This window comes from Polistes fuscatus, unplaced genomic scaffold, assembly GCF_010416935.1.
Source record: "Polistes fuscatus isolate 324 unplaced genomic scaffold, CU_Pfus_HIC Scaffold1, whole genome shotgun sequence".
NCBI lineage: Eukaryota > Metazoa > Arthropoda > Insecta > Hymenoptera > Vespidae > Polistes > Polistes fuscatus.
In genome coordinates, this window is record NW_025112997.1 from 12,395,702 (window position 1) to 12,410,591 (window position 14,890).

Consider the following 14,890-nt stretch of genomic DNA (forward strand, 5'->3'; position numbering starts at 1 on the left):
TGTCGTCGTCGTCGACGGTCAAACTTATGACTTTGATAACAACACCGATGACGGTATGATTTATCGACGAAAATTTTCCAAATCTCTTACGGGCATTTTCTATCTCTTTTTATTCTCTCTTTCGATCCTTTCTCGATCATTATTATTATCTACGCGAAGAGTTTCTAATTTTTCTTATAACATTATTTTTATATTTCAACAATATATACGATTTAATGTATTAGAATGAATTAAAAGTTCGTGCGTTTATTGCAAGATAGTGCAATATTTTGAAGTGAATACAATTATTTTATATGCAAGTGAAATATTCATTTTAAAAAACAAACGAACTTTTGGTTCACCCTAATATTATACTTTTAAGAAAATTCATTGTGAAGATCGTTTTTATTATTATATTATCGATAAGCTTAATGAAATATGTTACCGACAATGTATGAAAAGAAGGTATTGATAAGGCTATTATATAAATAACGTGTATTCCTCAAAAATACAAATGTTTTATTCTGAAAAAATCAATATTTAATATATATAATATAAATATATAATAATAAAAATATATATAATATAATATATGTAATAATAATAAAAAATAAAAATACAACTGTTATATTTTGAAAAAATGATAAGAGACGTGATATTCGAAACGAATCGGGGATGTATTTTCATACTTTGCCGGCTTCTCATTTGGCATCCTATAGAATGCCTAGGAAATGTGTGAAATATGAATACATTTCATACATTGCCGGCTAGTTTTAGGCATTCTGTATAATACCGGATCTCAAACTTTGCCGGTAACATATATAATACTTCTACAATTCATTTAGTTTAGACGTTTAAGAATTAAGGATTCCTACCAATTTTGCGATGTAGTAACGAAAAGGTAGAAAAGATGGAGGAGGATGAAGAGGAGGTGGTGGTGGTGGTCGACAACGAAGAGTAGTCGAAGGAAGTAGCGAAGGGGAATGAGTATAATGGTAAAGGGGAAAGGGGGAGTCGTCTAGGGAACGAATATAAGTGGAAGGAAGGAAGAAAGGAAGAAGGGACGATGCCACGAATGCACCGGTATGCCCACGGTAAAACGGTATTTGGGTCCGCAAAAGGAGAACAAAAGAACAACACGCTTGCATTGGGACGGTTGGCGGTGGCGACGGCGACGGCGACGACGTTCAGGAATCTTCGAAAACGTCGCTGACTAATTTCCAGTCGCATCTTTTCTCTCTCTCTTCCTTAAATATTCTTTTTTATTCTCTTTTTCCTCTCCCCCCCTCCGTCCTCTCCTTCCTATATCTCTCGGTCTTTCGAGTTCGCGAGTCACGATAAAAAGTCAATTTTATACCACCACCGGGTACCTGGAGGAACAGTTAATAGCGTCTACCAGGTCTCGCTCGAACATCCAAAACTATTTTCGACGGTCGTTCACGGCCTTTATGGGCCTTATAAAAATGGCACCACGCCAGCACGGGGTCCCGGAGACGGTGGAGAGCAAGAGTCAGGTACCGCTTGCCTTCTTCTCCTTCTTCTTCTTCTTCTTATCCTCCTCTTCTTATTTCTTTTCTCTTCTCTTCTCTTTTCTTCTCTTCTCTTCTCTTGCCATTTGACAGGATTTCACGCTAAGAATTTCTATGTAAACAGCATTCGACCTCACTCACCCTTCTTCTTCTTCTTTCTTTTCACGGATACGCGCGAAAATAGAGGAAAGACGATAGGTAGTTAGGTAGGTAGGTAGATAGATAGGTAGGTAGGTAGGTAGGTAGGTAGGTAGGTAGGTAGGTAGGTAGGTAGGTAGGTAGGTAGGTAGGTAGGTAGGTAGGTAGGTAGGTAGGTAGGTAGGTAGGTAGGTAGGTAGGTAGGTAGGTAGGTAGGTAGGTAGGTAGGTAGGTAGGTAGGTAGGTAGGTAGGTAGGTAGGTAGGTAGGTAGGTAGGTAGGTAGGTAGGTAGGTAGGTAGGTAGGTAGGTAGGTAGGTAGGTAGGTAGGTAGGTAGGTAGGTAGGTAGGTAGGTAGGTAGGTAGGTAGGTAGGTAGGTAGGTAGGTAGGTAGGTAGGTAGGTAGGTAGGTAGGTAGGTAGGTAGGTAGGTAGGTAGGTAGGTAGGTAGGTAGGTAGGTAGGTAGGTAGGTAGGTAGGTAGGTAGGTAGGTAGGTAGGTAGGTAGGTAGGTAGGTAGGTAGGTAGGTAGGTAGGTAGGTAGGTAGGTAGGTAGGTAGGTAGATAGATAGATAGGAAGGTAGGTAGGGAAGCTCTCGACGAGGTGCACCGAGTCCTCCTCTCAGGTTCGGAGAGTACCTTGCGAGGGAGAACAAGACGATAAGTGACTCGCGATGAGAGTCTTCTCATTCGACGAAGCACTCTTCATCCCTCGTTTTTCTACCGGGTAACCGGACTAATCGCGTCGACGAATTTCTTTTTTAACGAATTTAGGAATTGTTAGAACTATCGATATCCAAAATTAATAGAAAAGATCTATTCAATGCGATCCAAATGTAATAATCTTCCTTATTATCATCGACACGATCTAATTAAAAAAGCGCATAAGATGTCAAGGAAAAAGAAAAGAAAGGGTAAAAAGAAAAAGAAAGAGAAAGAGAGAGAGAGAGAGAGAGAGAGTAAAGTTAGCCGTGCGCACGTGTCCGTAGCAGGTAGTCAAATTGCATGGCAACAGCACACACATAATCTCAACCGCCATCTTTCTTTGCTTCCTTCATTCTCTCCCCCTCCCCCACCCCATTCCCCCCTCCGATTTCCCCCCAGCCCTTCCTCTTCTCTCTTTTACTCTTGCTCTTTCTGCGCACAGTCTTTCTCTATATTTTTCTTTTTCTCCCTTTTCTTTTCGCGAGTTCTCCCCTCGAGAGAGAGAAGTTTCGCGATACTCGTGCGTGCGCGTATGCTCGTGAAATCAGTCAAGGTCCTTTCATTAACCTCAAAAAATAAAGCTGAGGAAGAAATAAAAAGCAACGGTCTCAAGTACGCCTATCGACGTATGTATGTATATATATATATATATATATATATATATATATATATATATACTTCGTCACTGAAATCGGCAACAGTCGTTAATATATTTTTTTGTCAGACTCTTCTTAACAATTTTTTTGTACTTTGGTCTTTTTTCTTTTTCTTTTTCTTTTCTCTTGTTTTTAACCCTTTCGATACTAACGACGAACCTATACTCGTCCAATGGTAAACGTTCGCGAATATATATAACCGCGAATTTTATTTAAATACCTTTTTTTATCTTCGATTATTATAAAACGTTTGAAATTATTGTTGTTTTCTATTCGATACTTTACATCGCGAAAATTGAACGTTTATAGGAATTTTTGTTTCTCTGATAAAGTTACCAGCATGTTAGTGATTCAATTATTCGTATAGCGAAAACATAATGATGCAAATTTTGAAAAAGTTTATGTTTAGTGAGTCAAAAGAGTATTCGTATTCAATTCTAATATAAATTTGAAATAATTGATATTCATTTGTAATGCAAACATTTTGAAAATTAATATACATAGATACTTATTTTAGGGTTATTCGACTTTCAATTTGATTTCAGAGAAACATTTTATTTTTAGAAAGAATAAGAATAAAGATAATAAAATTGATCTTATAAGAGTATTCGTATCTACAGGAGATAACAAAAAAATACCATTATTATTTCTGTGAATAATACTCGGCTGACATTTTTCTTTAACTTTTAAGCATACTCTTGTGAGAACAATTTTCTTATTATATATATATATATATATGTGTCAAATTATACTTTTCTTGTAATAAAATTAATAATCGTAAAATATGATTTCTTCGTATAAAAATTAGAAAACATTGTATTACAATCAGATATGAATTGTTTCAAATTGACAGTAACGGTAAGAATAATCCTACGAAAGGGACTCTCGTAAAATGATAAATATAATACTAATCTAACCGGTGGTGTAAATATTTCGCGTAAATGTGGGAAGTCATATAGGTAGGGAACAGTGTTCGAAAAAGAGAGAAAGAGAGAGAGAGAGAAAAGGAAGAACTATAAGAAGGGAAGAAAGAAAGAAAGAAAGAAGAAGAAGAAGAGGAGGAGGAGGAGGAGGAGGAGGGAGAGAGAATGGAAGGAAGGAAGGAAAGGGAAAGGTAAAGGGGGAAGAAGAACGAGAGGGAGTGCAAGGAGGAGGCAGGAAATTGGCGGGGCTAGAAATAATTAGCGCAGTTATTTACGAGGCTCTCCTCGCCTTTCAATTATGCGTTTCCGTGCGTGGAAACGAAGTCGGCGAATAAGTCGGTAGTAGTACTGGCAGATGCGCCAGAACGAATATACCTTGGTGCATCCCTTTATGATTCCATTCAGAAAAATCAATGATTATTCCATATAATAAATATTTACGTATATATATTTATAATATATATATGTATATATATGTATATATTAGGGTGAATCAAAAGTTCGTGTGTTTTTAATTAATATTTCCAAAGTAAATTTTACCAAAAATAAAAAACAAAAACAATCCATTATGCAGTTTCACAGTATAGTTTCAACACAATAAACGCACGAACTTTTCGTTCACCCTAATGAAAAATGGTTTAAGTCATATATCTCTTGTTTCGAACGCTAAATGAATTCTATATAATATTGAAATAACAAACCCTATTTAACGATTCATTTTTGATATTATCGTAAAAATTACATTGAATTAATTTAGTTTAAAATAATGTGGTGTGAAATAACTAATAAACTCATTTTTTTTGTAATTTTGTCTTACGATTAGACCATTTTTATAATTATGGGCAGATATATGTATAACGGAAATCGTAATTATGTGTTAAGGGAGTAGTTATTTACTGTAATTCGACCGAGAGATTATAAATATATAGCTCATATAAGCGTTCGTAGTTCGTGTAGTTGACAACGTATCTAGATGCATTTTATTCGATCGATTAATCGTCCAAGGCAATGTAAAACGATCATTACGTCACGATAAATCCATTTTGCCGCGGGTCAAATTCATTGATCGCTACTGCACGTCGAACGTCTCGCTCGAGTACGCATCGACACGATATTCTCTCGTGTATAATTTAAAAGCTGATCGATTGTGTGTGTGTGTGTGTGTGGATCCGATCCATTGAGAGGAAAAAAAAAGAAAAAGAAAAGAAGAAATCCCTTTCGCCACGTCGTATCTTAAGGTTTTACGTTAACCTATCAGAACGAATGTTTCTTTTCTTTTCTTTTCTTACAATTTAATCTAATTGTAAAAGAGAAAGAAAGAGAGAGAAAAAAAGAACCACAAACGAATCTTGTAACCAACATTCGTCAGAGTTTATCGTAATGCATAGGATAACGACGAGGATACAAAAGAATCTCATTATTCAGTAAGGATGCAACACGAATCGTTAGAAATGGGGGAACGGGATAAGAGAAATTGTGAAATCGATTCCTACAGAAGAAGAAGAAGAATAAGACTTCCGATCTTGAGCTTCTTCGAGCGTGGAAAAGCCGGATAGAGAAACACAGGAGAGATCTTGAGAGGAGGAAGAGAGGCCAGGCACATAAAATGGGACGTTAGGCCCCGTCGTAGTTGTGAGCACAGAGAGAAAAAAGAAAGAAAGAAAGAAAGAGGGAGAGAAGCAACAAAGGCGCAGCAACGGCATCAGGAACGGACTGGACCGAACCGGGCGAGTGCGGACTGCTGGTGCTGGTGCTGGTGCTGGTGCTGGTGCTGGTGCTGGTGCTATTGCTGGTGCTGTCCGCGGTACTTCTGGTTGAATAATAATCTCGTGGCCCCGGCGTTCTCTTCTAATAGACAAGAGTACACGCATGTACCGAAGGTACATACGTAACTACGGCCGTACGTAATTGAAGGCTAGGAATGCGGACGCACGCATGAAGTAGCAACCACACCATCGCAGAGGTACATACAAAGCTAGAGGAGAGATAGAACTCAGGATACGTATATACGTGCCAGCCTTTTACTCGAGCGTGTCTCTGTTTGTGAGTCTCTGTTGCTGCTGTTGCTGCTGCTGCTGTTGCTATTGCTGTTGCTATTGCTATTGCTGTTGCTGCTGCTGCTGCGTGAGCGCACGAGTTTCTCTCTATGTGTGTAACCTATTGCTCTCTATGTGTGTAACATTGCTCTAGGAACACGCGTAAACCGCGCTCTAATTAACGTTACAAAAACAAGTGCTGCTTGTCGTCGTACGTACGTATGTACGTACGCGAGAACGAGCATCCGTCACGTTAACTTTCGATCAGTCGAGAGACTCTTTCCGCCCCCTCCCCCTCCTCCTCCCACTCCTTCCCCCTTCTCTGCCCGTTGTCATTACTTTTATAACTTTTTTTTTTATTTCGTTTGATTATATCTTTACGAGAGAAAGAAAAAACAAATATATTTTATTTATTCTTCCTCGTGTTCATTCAAAAATGACTAATCGTATTTTTATTTTCTTTCTTTTTTCTTTTTTTCAATTTATTTAACCATTACCTCGTAAAAAAGTATATAATTTTTTTTTTTATTCGAAATTTATTTGACCAAGCAATAATTCGAATCAGCATTTTAATGTTAATTAATAACTATGGACTGAATATAAACGATGTGTATGTAGAAAAAAAAGCAGCAGAAGAAGAAGAAGAAAGAAAAAAGAAAAGAAACGATAAGATTGTATTTCCGTGAGTATTTTCTTGATAGTCCTTATATACTTATATACATATATAGTTAAGACTTCATAGAGAAGGTAAGCACGTAAGAGAGATACACAACCTGTAATGACGTACGTACGTACAACAACACGCTCGTTCGGCAGAAGGAGTAGTACGCGTATTAAACTCCTTTATCGATCGTACGTGATATTAATATGCATGTATCGCACGGTTCTTTGATTCCTACCGTATGCAAGCAAAGAGCTATGAGAAAGAAGCGCGTGTTCTCGATTAGATGGAAGATGAAGGAGAAGAAGAAGAAGAAGAAGAAGAATATGAAGAATATGAAGAAGAGCAACAACATCCTCGAAAGTAGGTTAGACGATAGTTAAATCGAATTTTTCGACGGAGAACGTGTAGGCGAACAGTATCCCATAGGATACGTACACGTGTGTACTATCTCTCTTTCTCACTATGGACAGGAGAGCACGCCTAATCTATGACAAGTGGTTCTTCCTGTTTTGTACGACGAACTAGAACGTACGCGTGCGTATATTTTGTCTCGCAACCAAATATCTTTCTTTATCTGTCTGTCTCCCTCTCTCTCTCTCTCTCTCTCTCTCTCTCTCTCTCTCTCTCTCTCCTCGTTCTATCGCTCTTTCTTTCTTTCTTTCTTTCTTTCTCTATCTTTTTCTTTATCTCTCTTTCTCTTGCTCAAAGGGCTTGTTCTTTTAACAGCAACCACAGCACAACACGACACGTGTGCTTTCATCTCGAGTGCGTGCAAATGAAACGACAAATAGAGTTAATAAGTTGAATCGTCTTCGATTCTGTCAAGTATATAATCTGCATGTTGTATCACTCGGATTTAAATCGATTACCTACTTCGAGTCAAGTTTTTTATTTGTTACGCGATTTAGTTTGGTAAAACGTGACGTATTCGCGACAATTAGGAATACATAGATACACACGCGTGTTTGTCATATTCCGACGATAATAATGTTAATAAAAATAATTCGTTCGATTTGTTTCATTTATAACATTTCAATTTATAAATTCGTTGTTACATCTTTATATCATGTTTATCTAAATCATTCTAATCGTTAGAACATTTCTGTTATTTATGTAAACGAATACGAGAAACTATCCAGATCGAAAGAATTGGAATTCGTAAGATCAATAATCGATGTTTCAGTACTCGAGAATCGTTCGAGACTATGTAAATTCCAAAGTGGTTAGTTGGTTATCCAATCTTGGTGTTAGCGTTCATTAGAATGCGAACGTGATCGATGCCTATCGTAATCCTGAGTATGTGTCAACTGTAATATCAGCTAATTGTGTCTGTTGAAAGACAAAACATTAAATATCCATGACACGTTGAACAATAATAAAAGAGGATGCGAGATAATAAATAACGCATTATTCACAATCATCTGAGGTATCGAATAACACATGAGCTACTTGAAAGGAAATCTTGAAGTTACGTGGAACGTTCAATACCTTGTCGTAAGTTAAGACCTTTTATAAAACATAATATTATCCTCCTCTAGGAATGACTTTGTTCTAAATGTACACACGCTTGACGAAATTTAAACGACAAATCGACTCACCACCGTATCTAACGACTCGCGCTTATCTCGCTAACAATTTTCAAGTATTAACATTCGCGAACTCGTTCCGAGATAATAAGATATGCGAGTAAACTAGCTCGGGCATTCAAAGGAATGTTGTTGCTTGGAAATTTTGTTTCCAGGAAATCCTTGGCCGTGCCTATACCACCTCTCGTGTCCCACAGCTTGTGATTGTCGTGTGCAAACGACGTTGTCGCAGTATCGATTTCAACCGCAAGTATTTCTTTTCTTTTTTTTCCCTATTTTTTGTACACACACATACAGAGAGCAACTACGGTAAGAAACATAAATTTTGGGAAATAAAGAGAACAAACTTATATAGGTAATTACCAGTTGTTTAAAAAGGAGTAAAGTTCGAATTTGGTATAGTAAAGTCGCGCTCGTCGATCATTTCGATCTCGTTGCATCATAATTACCAAAGAACCGATCATGCCAAGATAGATACAATGGCTTAACGTTGATATTCATCAAGATATAAAATATACGAGGAAGATAATAATGGACCAATTATAAAGTCGTTTGCCAGGAAGGAACGACGAGGAATATCACTCACCTTCATCGCTCTTCCTTCTTGGAAAGATAGAAAAAGGGCGAAACGAGTAAGAGGAGAGAAGCAGTTAAAGTATCAATTAAAGTGTCGAGCAAAAAGATCGAACGAAAATGCGAATGAAAAAGAAACTAAGAAAAGAGAAGAAAGATGAGAAAGGGAAGGGTGGAGGAGGGGTGGAGAGGGAAATAAAAGAAAAGGGTGAACTGGAATTTTGCCACGTTCATTCTGCTGTCGTGGTAGATTCTTTGAGTAATGCCAAAGGGGGGATAACCAATCGCGATTAAAATTAATCTCATATGACGAATCTGTCGATTAGTATTGAGTTCTTAAGAATCTTCCTGTTCAATGATTTATCGGTTCAAAATGATATGAATAAAATGTTAAAGGAGGATTTAACGAATCTTTCGAGATTAACGTGTTGTTCGTTTGCTCGAACATTCGTAAATAGGTAACGCTTTCATTCAAACGAATGACTCTCTATCATCTCCGTGAGCTTGACTATAAATAGATTTGTGTCGGTTGAATGAAACAAGTTCCAGGAAGAAACGAGAGAGGAGATTCGAGTTTCGACACGATTCTTCTGTTTGTTCTTTTCTCTCTCTCTTTCTCTCTTATTTTATTTCTCACAAGGGCACGGCAATCATGTACAATTTCTGATTTTTTTTGTCAAACTTTGCACACTTGTAACGGTTTACGAGAAATATACATTGCAAGCTTTGAAAATTGAATTGTAAGCAACCATATGCGAAAAAAAAGGGGGTTGGAAATTTCGAAAAAATGCTTACGTTCACTTGTTATTTTACTTCGGTAGTGTAACCGAGCAGCAACGTGGTCTCGTGTCCCTGATGTCGTCGGATTGAATCCGGATAGATGGGGAAAATTTTGTTTTATTTTATTATTCCTTAGTTTCATTATTATAAAGTATGTTTGATTATATAAATTTCTTTTTCTAGAGTATAATTATATTAATTTTATAGGTAATGTAATCAAAAAGAAGGATACATTTGTATTACTGAACTTAGTTAAATTTCTTTTATTTGCAAACGTTTTTATTTTATTAAAAAATCAACATTATATTACGCAAGTAATATAATAAATAATCATAAATAAAATAAAACGCACAACAAATGATATAAATTAATCTTTACCTAGGTATAGAGAAAAATCATTAGTTTAAAAAAGATATTTTAAATTTAATATTGATACTACGTACGCGTACTAGTATTTATCTTTTCATAGTAGATGTTCTAAAGTAAATCCTTCAGCTTAAATCCAGCCATTCACCAAAGTTTGAAAAACAATCAGAGATTGCACACGATTGCCGTGCCCTTTTGTCAGAGACGAAAATATAGCGTAAAGTGATCGAAGAGAAGAAACATACCAGATGACTGGTTTCCTTATGAGAAAAAGATATCTTTCGAACGTTATCATTTTCTAATCGAAAATAACGAAGAAACGTAAGGGAAAAAGGGATTCATTACAAAACTGAATTTCTTGTTTCTTCTTGTTTTCACGATAAACACGATTGATACAAATTATATTCGCGACACTCGAGCGTTACGATAAGAATAATCGAAAAGAATTTGCAGGTGGTGGGTTACATTGAAAGAGAGAAAATTTCCTAGGGGCGTTCGTGTCACGTATTTCGCAAGGATTACATATATATATATATATATATACATACATATATACGACAGAGTTGCGGGCGCGCGCGAGCTCGCGGTAATTTCCACGAAGTCATTATTATTGCATTAGCCGGCGGCCATGCACCGATTTGAATTACATATAAGTTTGCAAATTGGAGGAGAGGATAATTACGGACTGTGCATAGCCGCCTCCTTCCGTGCGAATGTCCTCGTCGATGGTTGTTGTTACAAGTTATTCTTTGACCAAAGTATCATCGTCGATCTGGTTATCCTATCAATAATAAACAGCATCCTTTTTATCCTTTCTTTCGATTTGGAAAGTACGAGAGATAGATAGATATGGAAACAGACGGATAAACACATACAGCAAAAAGAGAGAGAGAGAGAGAGAGAGAAGGACAAACGAGCGCGTCCGCGTCTGCATCCTAATCTTGTCGTTTGCGCTCCGACCCACGCACGTATTTACGAAGAGAGACACATACAACAACAACACACACACACACACACCCACAAGCGTATTTACATAGATACGAGCTTGTACTAACGCATCGAGCGACGGACACATCTAGTCGTGCGGTCCGGGCCAGCCGGTAATTAGCGGCGGTTATGTCAGCTAAACTCGCCGTAGTTCAGTCCATATACGTTGACGAGTAGCTCGGGCAAATAGCACGCATACACATACACACACAACCATGTACATATATACATATATATATATATAGAGAGAAAGAAAGAAAGAGAGAGAGAGAGAGAGAATGTGACGCGACACCCTCGCTAGGAAACGCGTGTGCGTGCGCGTACGTGCGCGTAACACGATAGCAATGTAGCGCAGAGTTACGCGAACCCAATAATACGTCTGACGGCCGTCTAGACGGGCCTACGTGGACGCACTGGCTTACGTGCCCGCGCGCGCGCGCGCGCGTGCGTTCACTGTTTTCCGAGTTACACATAGACACGCATCTTTCTCTATCTTTCTTTCTCTATCTCTTTTTTTCTCGCTTTACGTTTACATATATATATGTGTACATGTGTATGGATGTATGTGTGCTGTGTGTGTTTACTGTACGTGTCTCTTTTCTACTCTTCTTCGTCTTTCTTTAATTGTGCAACAGCGTTTGCGAAGTAGTCTTGTACATTTATACGTATACCTGTATACGTATGTATAGTATATGCATACATGTATTTATGTATATATGTATATACATGGATTGTACGGATAGATGTATGTTCTTACTACGTGATCCGGCTGAAAGGGTCTCCTTCTCTTTATCCGACCAATCGAATATCCCAAAGTCCTGCCTCTCTCGGTCGCGTATCGTGCTCCTTGCGTGAGGGGATGGACATGAATATCTTACTCTTTTGAACACCAACATAAAGAAAGAGAGAGAGAGAGAGAGAGAGAGAAAGAATAAGAGCGTGAAAGAAGAGTACTCACGCGAATTACAAAGGACACAAGCCAAAGAAATAAGATCGCGAAGACGAAGAAGCTACATACGATGTGACCGGTTTAGTTTACTTTCTCTCCTTAGACTATCTTGCCAACCCTTTCTTTTCTTTTTGTTACTTTGATTGATATTTTATTTTGTTCTTTCTTCATTTTTTAGATCGAGTAATACGTACGTACGTATGTATGTTACTTATTAACGTACGAAGCGTAAAACCAGTTAGCAGGTTAGCATTTATCTTTCTATATTTTTATTAGTTGTTTTCTCACGTTACTATACTTCGTATACTCGCACGACTTTAACTATTACATAGATAATGATCGTAATTATTTCTAAGGACACGCTTACCCTACAACTTACGCGAGTAGTCTTTTCTCGTTTCTATCCTGAGCATATTTTTTCTCCTTATCTTTTAAGGATAATATATCTTCTCTTCCTCGAATCCTTTTATTCGCGTGTTAGAATGTAATTGACGTGTGGGACGTTAGAAAAGACGTATGTACGTTTCGATTAATAACCATGTGTGATCTTATAGTGTATTACGATCTAAATAATCGACTAACGTTAAGAGAGGATTTCATGACTAATTTTTAAAACTTTCTTACAATTTATATATTTAAATTAAATCCATTGAACGAAACGTTATCGTGACACGTGCGATTTACGTTAATGCCGAAAGATCAACGATCCATTTAATTGCTCTAATTGTACTTAGACGTTATATCGAATTTAACGAATTTTTTGACGCTTATCTTCGCAATTTAATTTATATTAGCTTGTTTTAATAAACGTACGTATGCAATAGCTAAAGTAGATTTATCATCCGACAGACAAGAAAATTACACGTCTATTCATCGGTTAATCCGACCAGTAATTCATTCGATATTCATACGTAAACGGCATGCTTGAAAGCCAATCAGCGTATATCAGTAGTTTTCCTTTTTTTCCTCCCTTTCCAACTATACTTTCTCACTTACAACTGGCACGAGACGAATAGAAACTATGTTAAACGCGTCGCTGACGCGCTCATAGAACAAGAATCGATATCTGAATAAGATATCTTTATCTGATAATCGAGTAATTATAAATCTAAATTAAAAGGTAAGGTAATTAGTATAGGTATAGATGAGAAATAACCGCGATAAGTATGATGACCACTTCCTCGGGTGGTTTTCATAATATTTATGTCGAGTTGAAGTTCACATGTTGAAAAAGGATTGAAATAAGTAGAGATGTGTGCATTGCATGTGTGTGTGTATTCATATATCTATAATACATGGTTACGCGATTTTCCCGCTTAGGTTGTCGTCGCGGAACAAATCGAAACGTTTGGCCCTTTAGCTCGATAGTAGATTATAAGTTTGCTTTTAGTCACGCTCGAGTCGTGCTACCGCGGGCTTCTCGTTCATATCGAGTGTACTTCTGATGGTAGGCAGAAAGCGCGAATGCAACCCCGCTGCTTGCCGGTGACTGGCCCGTAGACTAATGATTCCGTCTGAGTGGGAAATTGACCACTAGGGTGCTGCTGAAAACCTTCGGCCACTGGACGCCGAGAGGAACGCCGAATGAGAAAGAGAACGAATGAATGAAAGAGAGAAAGAGAGAGAGAAAGAGAGAAAGATTCCATTGTCCCGTGGATCGTGGAAGTGCTTTTCAGTTTTTTAGTCAGCATGTTACGTGCATCTTGTACCGGAGAGAGCACAAGTCATCTTCAAACTGTTCGACCGAGTAAAGTCGAACTTTCGAATGCTTATTTTTTCTCAGTTATATAATATAAAACTCCCCATAGAGAGAGAAAGAGATTAGACATTTAGATATAAATGTCGGTCTTTACTTGAACTTACCTAAATTCTCTTCCTATTCTCTTTTATATTTTGAAATCAATGAATAAAGAATGTTAAACTATTTGTAGAATATCGTTATCTTTCAGATAATACGGGTAACACGTCAAAACACTTGGAAGGATAATCTCGGATACATTTAACGTTCAACGAAGAACGTATTTGAAATGAGGTGAGAGTAAAGAAAGAAAGAAAGAAAGAAAGAGAAAGAGAGAGTAGGTACGCGCATCGTTAGAGGCTGGCTGGCTGGCTGGCTGTCAAGTTGCGCAGGTGGCCGTACTGGACGTGGATACATGGGCCATGGCGTGGGCAGCAACGACCGTGGCCCCTGGAGGCAAGCAAGTTCTCTTTTGCAGTCGTCTCGTTTACCTCTTTCTCCTTCTCTCCCACTTTTTTCTCTCCTTCCATCGTCTTTTTCCACCTCTTCTTCTTATTCTTCTTCTTCTTATTCTTCTTCTACTTCTACTTCCTACGATTCGAAAAGGCTATTCCACTGACGACGAGTCGAAGCCCCGGAAGACTCACTCTTACGACACACATCGGTCACTTCTTAGGTCACTGCCGTCCCCCCCTCCTTTACCTACATATTCTTATTTTGATCTATACTCTAATTTGGAAGCTTTGCTGTCAATAAGTCACGTAGTCGAATCAAGTATTATGGTATAATCGTTCATTTTATTTAATATGTTTTCAATCACTGGATTGGAAAAATTACTGACACCGATCATCACCGGTTTCTCGTACGTACTTGTGTTTTTAATACGATATTTCGCTAATATTTTTTTTATATCTTATATGTTACCGTGAAATACCGTAATTGGATAATGTCAAGATTCACCTTGGTATATGTTTGAAATATCATTGTATAAGAATAAACTCAAATATCCGATCATTCACCGACGTATTTGATATGTGTTGACATTTCACTGTGTGAATCTTGACATTCTCCAATTTATGTAGAATATATATATATATAAAATATACTATGGGAGTGATTTCGAATTGAATAGGTACGAGGATACTTTTTTTTTGAAACAAATAAAAACATTTTTTACAACTAAAAAATGGAACGAAGCTAAAATTTTATCGTAAGCTGTAGATATGATTACATATATAAAGTATATACTACATAAGGCAAACAAGTATTCTATATAAATTTCATA

The 14,890-nt window shown here is 37.4% G+C and overlaps 1 protein-coding gene across 1 annotated transcript in view; it reads left to right on the forward strand.

Moving 5' to 3' along the window:
* Positions 1-13,922, forward strand: part of LOC122520803 (angiogenic factor with G patch and FHA domains 1) — a 32,448-nt gene extending 18,526 nt beyond the window's left edge. The window contains exon 9 of the mRNA XM_043641106.1: positions 13,817-13,922. Coding sequence (XP_043497041.1) covers positions 13,817-13,870 — 54 coding nt within the window. The 3' untranslated portion in view covers positions 13,871-13,922. The remainder of the gene's footprint in view (positions 1-13,816) is intronic.
* Positions 13,923-14,890: the final 968 nt, after the last annotated feature.